This window comes from Gavialis gangeticus, unplaced genomic scaffold (genome assembly GCF_001723915.1).
Source record: "Gavialis gangeticus isolate Ggan-Ray unplaced genomic scaffold, GavGan_comp1, whole genome shotgun sequence".
NCBI classification, from domain to species: domain Eukaryota; kingdom Metazoa; phylum Chordata; order Crocodylia; family Gavialidae; genus Gavialis; species Gavialis gangeticus.
Window position 1 is genome coordinate 60,953,772 of NW_017729031.1, and position 13,059 is coordinate 60,966,830.

At 36.2% G+C, this 13,059-nt stretch overlaps 1 protein-coding gene across 1 annotated transcript in view; it reads right to left on the reverse strand.

The window, feature by feature from the left end:
• The window catches only part of TTN (titin), a 312,981-nt gene that overhangs the window by 115,702 nt on the left and 184,220 nt on the right, over window positions 1–13,059 (reverse strand). Inside the window, exons 181-192 of the mRNA XM_019522860.1 lie at window positions 12,826–12,861; window positions 12,326–12,419; window positions 11,357–11,467; window positions 10,442–10,501; window positions 9,023–9,112; window positions 8,396–8,473; window positions 7,065–7,145; window positions 6,450–6,554; window positions 5,809–5,886; window positions 5,366–5,422; window positions 5,083–5,163; window positions 520–570 (exon numbers count right to left, since the gene is read on the reverse strand). Coding sequence (XP_019378405.1) covers window positions 520–570; window positions 5,083–5,163; window positions 5,366–5,422; window positions 5,809–5,886; window positions 6,450–6,554; window positions 7,065–7,145; window positions 8,396–8,473; window positions 9,023–9,112; window positions 10,442–10,501; window positions 11,357–11,467; window positions 12,326–12,419; window positions 12,826–12,861 — 922 coding nt within the window. The remainder of the gene's footprint in view (window positions 1–519; window positions 571–5,082; window positions 5,164–5,365; window positions 5,423–5,808; window positions 5,887–6,449; window positions 6,555–7,064; window positions 7,146–8,395; window positions 8,474–9,022; window positions 9,113–10,441; window positions 10,502–11,356; window positions 11,468–12,325; window positions 12,420–12,825; window positions 12,862–13,059) is intronic.

The window sequence follows — 13,059 nt, forward strand, 5'->3', positions numbered from 1 at the left end:
TTTGTCACCTTTTTTTTTTTTTTTTTTTTTTTACATTTTTCTTCCCTGACCACAGAGTATTCACAGCAAAGCTCAATTTGCTTTATTCAGATCAAGGAAAAACATAACCAGGCTTATGGGTATTTAACCTGCATGACAACCTCTATAGAATTTTTATTTAATATTTTTATTAATCTGCATTGTAAATACATTCATCTGTTAAAATAAGCATGCCAAAGCAAACAAAGCTAAATTCCACATTCTATGCTAGTGGCTGAATCGGAGGAAATTTTAAAATTTAAAATGTGGTTTCATAAAAACTATGTCTTCAGAAGTAGGGAAAATTATGCCTTTTAATAAATTTTGGTTAGCTAAGAAAGGCATATTATCTGAAACTTTATCAAAGTCCTGCCATTTAGAGTCAAATTTAGAAATCTGCTGTCATGCCATTTGTACCACAAAAAGCTGTATGTTAAGTTTAATTAGGAGTTCAATCATGCAGACTTTTCAGTTGTTTGCATGTTATATTCTTCCTCTTACCTCTAAGTGGACTTATCACTTTGCCAGGTTCCTCTTTTGGTGCTTTAGCCTCTGAAGTAAAACAGCACAAGTATTAGCAACATATTAATAATCAGGTTCAAGTAGACTAAGTAACAAATTAAGACATCTTTTTTTACAAAATGGGATTTTTCTCTTCCTCCTGCCTCTGTACAGATATGTACAGATATGGAGACAAGGAGAACATAAACACATATATATTTATACAACTTATACTGTCAATATTTTGAAGGATATGATGAATACTTTGAAGTCAAGCATCTAAAGCTGCATATCCTGTGGTAAACTTTGAAAAGGGTAATTTAGGAACCCTCCTTCCTGGGAATGTGTTTTGTCAAAAATGTTCATAAGAACTGCCTGAGTCAGACCAAGGCGTCCCTGTATTCTATCTTTTACCATGGCAAGTAGTGGATTTCCATTGTTTTCTAAGACTGGCTAAAGCTGTATGTTAAGTTTAATGTACAGCTTTAACATACTGGCTAAAGCCAGTCTTAGAATAAAACCCAATCTTGGTCTCAGTCAGACTCAGTCATTCACAGTCATTCAACTTTTAGTTAACATTGTTTATCCGATGAAAGCAAAACAAAAATGCCAAAAATAACAAATACACCAATACAATAAATTATTAAACAAATTGTAACCACCAGCTCTGAATGAAGCGACAAAACTTGTGAAATCAATGATTTCTTAAAGTATGGCAATAGAAAAATCTACCATTTAACATGCACAAACCCATCCTTCCATCGCTACTGAAATGCCACAGAGATGTATAAATCTAAGTACAAGTTAAAAAGAAACACTAATAACATTCTCCCTGATTCATAATCATCATTTGAAATGAAAGTCATTTCAAAGTTCACAACCAACACAAATTTCATTGTCTCCACAAAATACTGGTTCTGACTATTTAGTGCAAAAGCCCATGTCTGACCCAGCCACCAGTCAGTAGCCTAGGTATTTCTGTCAAGTCACATCCATTTTTAAACATAATACATATTTTACAAACTAAACTAACAAATATAAGTTGTATAAATTAAATACATGTTAAAAGGGAGTGTTAGGGGTGAGCCATTGGCTACACCTGGCCATTCACAAGTAATGACAGGTCATCCCTGACTTACAAAAATATTTGCCACACTAAACTGCCTATTATCAAGTGTTCTGCATATGTAAAATAAATGTTGTTAATGCCTTAACAAAGTCAGGAGGAAGGACACAGATTTTAAATGCAATAAATGGGAAAATGAAACAATAGTATGAATAATGTATGTGAGCTGTATGACAATGTGACAGCAATGATTTAAACTACTACTAAAACAATGTAGGACTAAGACAATGAGTACAAGTTACATGGATATATGTTCACATAGTACACACGAGAAGACAAACAAGTAGCAGGATGGTTGAATGCCTGTGTAGGCCACTGAGATGATGGATGGAATATGAATGGTGCTGAAAGACGAAGGCAGACATGAAGATAAATTATGTTTCTCCCAAAGCATGTGATGTGTACTTTCTGTGGATGAGTTCAGCAGCAGCTTTCCTCACCTTGCTTTGCATCATACTTTGCAGAACCATCCACAACTTCTTGCATCTCCCTGAATTCCTCCAAATCCCAGTCCTGGATGCTACCATCCTGGTCAGTAAGATGAACCAGTTCTGGGCTCCAGGTTTTTCTTCCTTCTTCAGCTGGTTCTTTTCTTTTTGTTGGAGTAATAGTCTTACCCAGGCTCTGAGAAACTGGCACTTCTTCTTTTACAGGCATTCCTTTGCCAGACAGCTTTTTGTCTGTAGGAGTTGTTTTCTTTTCTGATTTCCTGGTGACGTGCAAACTCTTTCTTTGTTTAGCTGCTGACTTTTCATCTGGTATGCCTTCAACAACAGAGACTTCTCTTCCAGAAAGTGTTGATGTATCTATAACTAAAGGAGATCTATGTTTTTCAGTTTTAGGTTTGGTCACTTTTTTGGGAGCCAGTGTTTCTCCCTTTTCATCCTCAGTGGTTCGGGGAGATAACTGAACTTTTTCAAATGGCTTTTTGTCATCTTCTGACATTCTAATAGGGCTTTTCTCTAATGTTACAGTTCTGTCACTTATCTTATCTCTTGCTAATTTTTCAAAGTCTCCCAAAGACTCCTCAATATCCCTGCCTTTCCCTGGAATCACAGTTTCAAATTCTTCTCTCTCTGTTATTTGTATTTCAGGGGTTTTAAAACGTCCAATTTCATCTTTATCTAAGAGTCCCCTAGAAGGAGTTTTGACTTTCTTCACTGGAATAATCCTTTCTCCTACTTCTTTTTCATATAGAGATACCTGCTCAGTCAACAATGGTTCTGAATCTCTCTCTTCATGATGGGTTTTGATGGACTCCTGTTCTGCAAAAAAAATTTCATCAGTTTTCAGTTCTGTATCTTGTGGCTTGAGAAGCAAATCTGTAAAAATTCTGTCAGGCTTTTTCCTGGGAATCTCCTCATCTTCAGTGGGACTTGCCATGCCTCTGTCTTTTTTCAATACTATTCCTATATCCTCAGACAATGCCAAAGAATCTAGGTGCAGATTCTCGTCCATCTCTTCTTTTTCAAATGCTTCAATTTTCTTTACTTTTCTGCCAAGAATTTCAGTTTCCCTAGTTCTACAAACATCAGGCTTCTTGATACCAAATTTCTCTTCTTGGTGAGTTTTCTTTTTTCTGCCACGGTCCCTCATGGATTCATCCAGTGGAACTTTTTCAGATTCCTCTTCCTCATATTTTAAGGGAAACATTTCAGGTTGTAAACTTATTTTGGTTTTTCTCTCTTCTTTTGGAACATCTTTCTGCTTCTGAATCAGGACATCAAGCTCTCTAGGAGCACCTTTAGGGAGGGAAAATAATTCAATTTCTTTTTCATGCACAGGAATCTTTTCCTTTGCTCGGAGGAGAATATTGGACTCATCAGGAAATCTATCATCTTCATCTTCCCTGTGAATTATTAATTTGATTTTCTCTTTTTTTTCATCTATGGCACTTCTTTCAATGTGGTCAGCTGCTTCAGGCTCCTCATCTAATTTCATTTTTATTGCAGGTTTCCTTTCTTTATCTCGCTCTGTAGAAATCTTTTGTGAAATTATATGTGCTATATTTGGTTCCTTTCCTTCAGCAAGTTTTACAAAATGTTTAGGAGGCATTTTCTTTTGACCATCTTCTGGTTTAGTTTCAAATGATATCTTTAATTCAAATTGTTCTTCTTCTAGAGTATCCATGCCAGCCACTTTATGGCTTATACTGTCTTTTGAAGACAAATATTGATCATCAGTAGGAGACACCTTCCTTAACACCTGTGATTCAATCTTGCCATCATCCAGGGATGTCATTTTACTTTTCGACTTCAGTATATGTGGTACATCAGGCTTTTCTGAAGCTACAAAGGTTTCACATTTAATTTACAGAGAGTTAAAATATCATCAGAATAAGAAGTAGAAACAATAAGATACTTTAAGATAAAAGTCCAAGTTACACCTGAAATAAAATGAACATAGAACACCTTTTCAGAACACAAAATTCACAAAACAAAGATAAAAATAAAAGACAGAAATAACACAGAGGACTGGTTCTTATGCTGAATTGGTGATGAGCTTTCACCTCTAGTTTACAAGTTTAAATCCAGTTTAGATTTGTCGTAGTATAAAGATTCTGTTCTCTAGTGCTTTTCTGATAAGCTATATGATATAGGTTGATGGTGTCAATCTGGCTCTTATTAAATGGCTGTTCATATAGCAAACAAATATCAAATTAGCAGGCTTCAAAAGTGGTCAAGGAAAGAGTAAACAGCATGAACTATATTTTCATTTAAAAATGAGGCTTCCCTGGTTCTTGGTTTAATTATATATTGATGGGGTACACTGTGTGCACCAGCTCTGTGAATGATGCTCTTAATTTGTAAGCACTTCAGGCAGGAATAGAATTTTCAAGTGTGTTTGTTCACCCCGGGTCCCTAAGCCTGCCTGAAGCCTTTGAATGTTATTATAATATTCAGATTAAATAAAAAATATTAATTCTGGAAATTTTTTCTCCTTGTGTCACTTTTTGCCAACACTCAGGAAGACAAGTTGCAAACTGGAAAATAAAACAACACAGCAATGCACAACATGTATGTACAACAGAAAAGCTTGAACCTAAATATAGCATACTTGCTACAGGTGATAATACACATACAATAAAAACAAAAGTAGGACAGGATATACAAAATGCACACAATGAACAGAATACATATATTTCATTACATAAGAGTGAATAAAGAAACCTATATCATCCCCCAAAGACAAAAGCACAGACTCAACCTACTTCTACAGCTCTAGAACAGGGATTGTTTTTATTAAGTGAGTCTCAGTGTCTAGCACAAGGAGATCCTGTTCTTTGATGAAGGGCTATAGGGATGCTGAAGATGATAAATGATAAGTAGATTCAGCCCTTAGGTGTCCTGTTCTCTTTTAAGAATTTTGTCATCTGAGTATGTGATGCAGAACAGCAGTACAAATTGTTAAATACTTTGCAGAATCAGTATTAATACCTGGTTTCTTTCCAACCACTGGTGTGGTCACTGGAGCTGCAACAGGGGCTGGTTCTGCTGGTGGTTTGGGGGACTTCAGAGCTGTAAAAAGAATGTAAATGTTTTCATTTATTTGAATTTATAATTATTTAAAACTACTAGACAACTTTTAATGAAATGTTCTGGAAAGCATATATTTCCTCCTGATGGTGCTAATAGTTTCCTGAACATACTTTTACCAGGAAATTGTTCAATGATAAAATGCAAGATTTATAACAGGTATACCTGTTTACAGAGCTCTTACCTACTGCAGGTTTTGGTTCAGGTTCAGGGCGTGGAATAGCTGGCTTAGCTTCTGGCTCTTTAAACACAACAAAAACAAATAAATTAGTATACATGTCATAACCTTGTTGAAAAAGCTGCAAAGTTATCTTGCCAAAGTGGGATATGTTTATGAAATTCTAAAACTCAGACAAAGTTAATGCAAGACAAACTTTCTAATTGCATTTTTTTATCTTGGCAAGCAGCAAAGGTAAACATTCATAAAGTAAGATACAGGTTGCTCACTGGAAAAGAGATGACTTTTTCAAGCATTCAAGAATTTAAGAGAAAATAAGATCCAAAAGAGTGCAAAGAAGACACAGAAGTTATGTCTGCATGATATTAGTTTAGCTCCTCTAACAGGATGTTCAATGATGGATGCAGTTTAGTTTCAGCAATCAGGAAAAGAAGGCTCCATGTTTATACCTTTCGGTGGCTCAGGCACAGGTTTCTCCTTTTTCGTAATAGGTGGTGCCTCAATTTTCTTCTTTGGCACTTCTGGGACTTTAAAAAATATCGATTTTTATTTTGAAAGATATGTTTAAGTGCTTAGAATTCCTAAACACATTAGCTAATGTCATTTTAATATTAGTGTAAATTCACTATTTTAAAGTGTGCTAAATTCTGTATATGTAACAAAGATTTCCATTTGGCTCTGGGATTAAGGTACATATATTTTAGCAGTAAGGCTCAGTTGAACTAGAAAAAAGAAAACAGACAACAGGAAAAGTATTTACAAGATCATACCTGAAAGAATTATGGGTTCACTTTAATCTGCACTTTGTTATATTTGTCTTTAGTTTATAAAATATTTCTAAAAGATCTCTTGTATAAAATGAAAACTTAGATACAGAAATAGATATCCACAACCTTGTTTCAAACATCCTGAATTGGGAGTTTTTTTACAGCAGAGTTCTGATTCAGCATTTTGTTAGTAAGAAGCCATCTGTAAAATTCTGATCTGAATCTAGGCTTGGATACTGAACCTCATAGTACTATTAAAAAGTGGGATTTTGTTTGGATCTTTTCCCTACTCAGAAGCATATGGGTGTGATCTTGATTTATACCTTCAGGTTTCTTAATCTTTTCTATTGGCTTAAGCACTGGTTTTACTTCTGGTTTAGGTTCTTTCTCTGGCTTAGGTTCTTCCTCTTCTGGCTTCTTTCTAGGAACTTTAAAGAGAAAGAACTTTAGATTTTAAAGCATTAGTGAACAAATAGATTAGTGAAACAATTTCAAAATCTATCTTTGATTTATAATATTTTAAAAGAAAGAATTCAATATAAAGAACTGGAGCTATTGCTACTTTTCTCCAGAGCAAATAATTATGAATGGGTTGAGAGCCCCAAATTTTAGGGAAAGGGGTCATCATTGTTCTCTGCCCTGGAAGAAAGTATGAACTCTGTACGGTTTGTGGGGGTGGAGGGGAAAGGGAACAGGACAAAGCACAACATGGAGAGGAAGAGGGTGAGGAAGAGGAAGACTTCCTAGGGATAATGGCCAAGGATTTTCAATGTTCTGTTCAGCCTTCCATGTAGATCCTTTGGATTGGCTGGATTTCCAAGCTATTCTGCATGCAACCACACTCTCTCTCAGAATTGAACATTAGTTAGCATTACTTAGGAACACGACTGAGTGGATTTAAATGCTTTCTTTTTTATATCATGGCCAAATTACTGTACCTTTTTTTAGAATAACTTCTTCCTTTGGTGGAGGAGTAACTTCAGGAAGTATTTTGCGCCCCTTCTTTTCAAGTCCTGGCACTTGAAAGAATATTATTTCAAATTTAAAAATAAGTTTGTTCCAGTAATAACAGCTTACAGACAACTAAGTATTCAGGTACCTAAACCAAATGCTGACTTATAACTAAGCTTTCAAAACAGAGATGAAACTATTGAAAGTGTTTCATTTAATACTTCTCCCTATAACAACTGTATATGCTAGTTTTGATGATCCATGGTGAACTAGGGATTTTCATGGAAAATAACAAAATAAATGTGTGAGTCTGAAAACCTATGACATTCCAAATTAAGATTTAATGATAACATTATTTTTGTTTCCAGCATAGCGGATCTCATCCTTGATCTGCTGTGAATTTTTTATCTACCAATTTTAGCTGGACTGTCAGCCTATGCTATTCTTTAGGATCATGTCATCTAAGTTGCTAAGATCTGAACAAAATCAGGAAAATTCAAAAGACCCCCAAACATCTTTTATTCTCCCTCTCTCTTCCATGGCCATTTTCATTATAGAGTTTCATAGCTTGGAATCAGCTAAAAAGAATGCTCTGAGCCCCAGACTGCCTATATAAACCAGAGTCTCCCATTGGAAATTTCTTACCTCCCAATCCCACAACAAAAGCATCATCTGTTTCAACATTGACTGCACTGATATGAGAAGTTTACTTTAACCCTTAAGTAGTTATAACAAAATATAAGTCCATAAGATGTTTGTAAGTTGGCAGTCTCCAAAGCTTACTGCACAACGCTTGATCACTTACGTACATGGAAAATCTCTCTGTCAAAATTAAATTCAACTTAATACAGATGGTTATATGTGGGTGCTTGAACAATGCTAAAATTCCTATCTAATCTACAGTCAATGTGTGCTTCATAAGAATGTTTTCACTTGAGTAAAAAATGTATAATCACATTCTTTTCTGAAAAATAGATTTTTTTTTTACCAATAGAGTAAATGCAGTTTAAAAATCATATTAAATAACCTAAACATATTTATTTCACTCTGCATGGATCTCTCTAGGACTCATCATATTTTAATACCTTCCCCTACTCAGCTCTTTAGCATCTCCTGAATTGCAGGATGGGAAAGAAATGTGAGTTTGTATCAGAACTGAAAGAAAGCAAACAGGGTACAATTAAGATTGGTTATAGGCTGGCGATGTACTCCAAATAAAAATAGTTTATTTGGGAGCATACTGAAGAAAAAGAAGAATGCCAAGAGTACCCAGAAGAGTGAGGAATGAGAATAAAATTTCCCTTTATCTGCTAGATACCTTTAGCAGGAGTGAGCTCCACTTTGGTTGGCTCTTCCACAGGCTTCTCAGGCACAACCTTCTTTTTCAGCTCAGGAGCTTTAAAGAAAATACATTTGATTTTCACTTCATATATCCTGAGAGCAAAACTAGTACAAAAAAGAGGGAAAAATCCTTGCTCCAGAAGAAACAAATAACTGATTTACAGTAATTACATAAAAGAAAGAAAACAGGAGAGACAAACTATTGAGTTTTTTCTGAATAACTGCAGAGTTGTAAGAGGATCCTTAATGGCTATGAGTGGCCCTAAGATTTAATTTGCATAACAGCACCAGAGAACTGTTTTGGGGCTGTTTCTATAGAAATGAAAATAAGAATATGTTTTCAGACATGCAGTATAGTTTAAAATAAATATATAGCTTTTTCATAAATCATGAATGAAATCCACACAAAATTACAGGACAGACATTGCTGAAATGTCATAATAGATTAACAATTAGTATAGAATTTCATGACTGAAAGTAAAAAAAAGAAATATTTAAGTTCAAAACTAAAGAAGAGCACACTTTTCAAGAAGCGTGAATAAGTTATAGTGTTATAGTGTTAAGTAAAGTTGTTAATACTTGTTTTATCAGCTTCTTCTTATACCTTTAAGTTGAACTTTTTCCATCTTAACTTCCTCTTTCGGTGGAATAGGTACCCGTGGTTTTGGTTTTTCAAGAATCTTCTTTTCAGGTTCTTTAAATGATAGCAGGCAGTTTTAGTAAAAACCTATTCTCATAAAAGTCAGATGAAGAACATACAATATACAAAATGTCTAATTCTACTTCTAATGGACTTCGGGACTTAATGGAAACATGAAAAAACATTCCAAAATAGTGCGCATAATGTGAATGTCTACAATGAATTATGAAAGCACAATATTAACATGAGAAAAACCAAATAATGAAAAGATGAAGTGAGATAATGAAAGTGAAGTAGGAAAATTATTAGTAACATATTTTTAAAATCACATGTAATGTATATTAAACTGTCAATAATTTAGGACATATTTACAACACATAACAGCATAAGGAGAAATACACTGATATTTAAAACAAACACAGATGGAGAACTTTGTGGCAAGATGTACACAATTTTGAAATGAAGGTGTCTGACTGGCTACTCTATATACCTTCTATTAGTAAGATCTCTTCTATTTCAGAAATAGGAACAGGTTCTGGTTCTTCAGGCTCAATTATCATTGTGACTTCATGCTCTTTAAAGAATATTTACAATCAGTTAAGATTTCTGTGATAATACTGATTCACAGAAAGAATTACACAAAAATCACATAAAGATACATATAAGAGAACTAGATCAATATACAAAGACAGGTGCACACAATCTGAGCCAAGTACATGTACACATGTTCTTATAGTTAAATTAGCAGCAATTTTTAAAAAATTGGGCAAATGGTTAGATAAATATCTACTGTGCAATCTATTGTGTGTATGTGAGAGAAGGGCTCTGAAATCCTGGATCAATTCTGGCTGCCAACAGAACTTCAACAAAATAAAAGTACTATGTGGCACATTTCTGATTGATTCACTTTTGTTATTGATGGGGAAAATTTTTTTTGAATCATGTAGGATTCCAGTGAAAGAAAAAGCTTATTCCTTGCAAAACAAAAATAACAAAAAAGAGGATTAGGGTGCTGCATATTTACAATGCCACATATAAAAACGCTAAGACAAATAAACATAATTTTTAATAATAGGTCCCATGAATTGAAAATCTGCAGCCTTGTTGAAGGGATCCCCAATTTATAAGGAAACTTTTTTTTATAAATAGCCTATATGCCTATGCTGCTTGACAATATTATTTAATTTTTAATATTATATTACACTGTGAAAAATAAAAAAGGCACAGCATATACTAAAAATACAAAGTACATTATTTCAAATTTTACAGTAGTCTATGAAGCACAGAGTAGTTTACAAAGGACAGGACAAAATATATGAAAGTCTGTCTTTCAGTGAACAAGATTATGATTTTTCTTTATAATGATATCATGTTGATATGTACCTTCAGCTGGTGACGGTTCTAGTCTCTCTTCTGGGACAGGTTCTTTGGGCATCTCAGGCACTTAAAAGATATTAGTTCTTTTTATTTGCATGAATATCAAGGATGGATAGAAAATATTAAGGCTAAGTACAGACAAAAAGCCTGTGGCTGAATGGATTCAAACTTCGCAGGTTAGTCTAAGCTGTGTAGGTTAAACCATTAAGCAAGTGAACAGACATTCACTTTTGATTCCGGAAATACAGCCACAGGCCTGCAGTGGCTCAGGCCAGAAGCTGGGGGTGGGCGGGAGGAGGTGAGGGTGCTACAGCACACCTCCCTGCTCAGCTGGAGCAGACAGCTTGGGCCAAGGCTGGCCTGCCAACCCTGCAAGGCTGTGTGCGTGTGTGTGTGTGGGGTGGGGTGGGGTGGCTAACAGGGGTGGTGTAAAGCATCCTGGGATGCTGGGGGACTGTAAGTTAACTTGAATCTGGAGGTGATCAGGGACAGAAGTTCCATAAACTGATTTAACCTAAATCAATTATGATATTACATCCATCCAGGATTATCATAAATCAGTGTTGGCCATTTTGAAAGTGGTTTATTTGCACTGAACTTCTCCTGTGTTACAGATTTGAATCAGTTTCTGATCACTTATACCGGTTTAGGTGTAATTTCTGTTCCCGTCCCAAAAAGGAACAATATACTGCATAACATTGGGATCTCAAGCATATTAACACTAACATCCATTTTCAGATACATAGAACTCTCTCTCATGCACAAACACACACATACTCACTCACACACAGTATAATTTGGCAATGAATATGATCTATAAATGGGATGTCTGAACAAAAACAGGATAGAAATATATGAAATAAGGTTCAAGGGAAGATGACAATGATTCCTTCTCACATTGACATTGAAGGTAATATGTACCTTTAGCTGGTGGAGGTTCTGGTTTTTTTGGTACACTGATGGGCTCTATTTTTTTAGGTTTAGCAACAGGCACTTTCTCTTCTGGAACAGCTTTCTTGTGTTTCTCAGGCACTTAAAAGATAGTAATTAATTTTACTTTTAAAATTGTTAATATATATATGTATATATAACACTATTAAGACTATAAAATATGAAAGAGCTGTTAAGAACTATTAAAAATGAAAGACAAAGACATAAAAAACAGTCATGATACAGCCTTCAACCATTGATCAGTCACTCACACACATTTCATGTGCTGACTACAATTTACAAATCTCAGCTAGTACACAGGAAAAAATATATTAAAATACTGCTCAAGAGAAGAAGAAAAGGTTGTGCACACAGAACTGCCCTTATGGGTGGGCGATAAAGATGACTGTCCAGGCCACCATGCTCAGAGGAGTGCCCTCCTCCCCCGTACAGCAGTGCTCTACCCCTGCCCATGCCACCCTGCCCCGCCCTGCCCCGCCCCAGCTGATGCCCACCTCCTGCCACCAGCTACTCCTCAGGAGGAGACAGTCTGCGGAGTGCAGGCAATTGTGGGAGCACATTTCCCACCCCCATGATGGGGCCAGGGAGTCACCCACAGTGTTGGAAACAGCCAGGGATATGGCCACCTGCCCAGGCAGCTGTATTCTCTCCACCCCATGCCTAGCTGGGGCTGGCCACGCATCTGTGCAAGTGGTGTTGTGATCTCCCCTGGCCTCAGCAGTGGCTCCACATCCATGTTAAGACAGCAGCAGGCCAGGCTGATAGCTGCTGGGTTTCTGCAGCACAGCAGATGAGGAAAAGGACAAGCCAGGGAAGGGACCACCTGCCAAGGCATCTGCATTCCCCCTACCCCTCATGGCCATGGGGTGGCACCAAAATACAAGTTCATGCAGGGCACTAGTTTCCCTAAGGCCGGCTCTGTTTGCAGATGACATGTACCTTTATCAGGGGGTGCTTCTGTTTTCTTAAGTACAGGACGCAGTTCTGGTTTTTTATATTCTGGCACTTTCTCTTCAGGGATAATTCTCTTCGGCTTCTTAGGCACTTTAAAGATATGATTTCCTTTTACTTTTGTGAACAGTAAAGATGTATAAGAATCATTAAGAAGAACCATAAGATATAAAAGGTAAGGATGTCAAATGCATTCAAGATATAACTGTCAACTGTGGATTAGTTTTTCTCACAGGAAAGTCCACAGCCCAAGTACCCTTTATAAATTCCATAAACATGATGTGTTAAATCACACTGGAGAAAGAGAAAAGATTGTGTCAATGATGATAGGTACCTTTAGCTGGTGGTGCTGCTGGTTTTTTAGGTTCAACCACAGGTTCTGGTGGTGCTGCTGGTTTTCTTGGCTCAACCACAGGTTCTGGTTCTTTAGGCTCAACAACAGGCACTTCTTCCTCTGGGACAGGCACTTCTTCCTCGGGGGCAGGCACTTCTTCCTCGGGGGCAGGTTCTGGGATTTCTTCCAACTCTTCAGGCACTTTAAAGATATTATTTTGCCTTACTTTTAAAATTGTTAAAGATGTGTACTCAACATTATAAGCTAGAATGAAACATAAATCACACACATTTGAAAGACATGGATATCATAGGAAAACATCAATTACTCTCTCTGGTTGGCCTTTATTAGCAAAGCACGTGGACATGCACTTAAAAAACAGATAAGC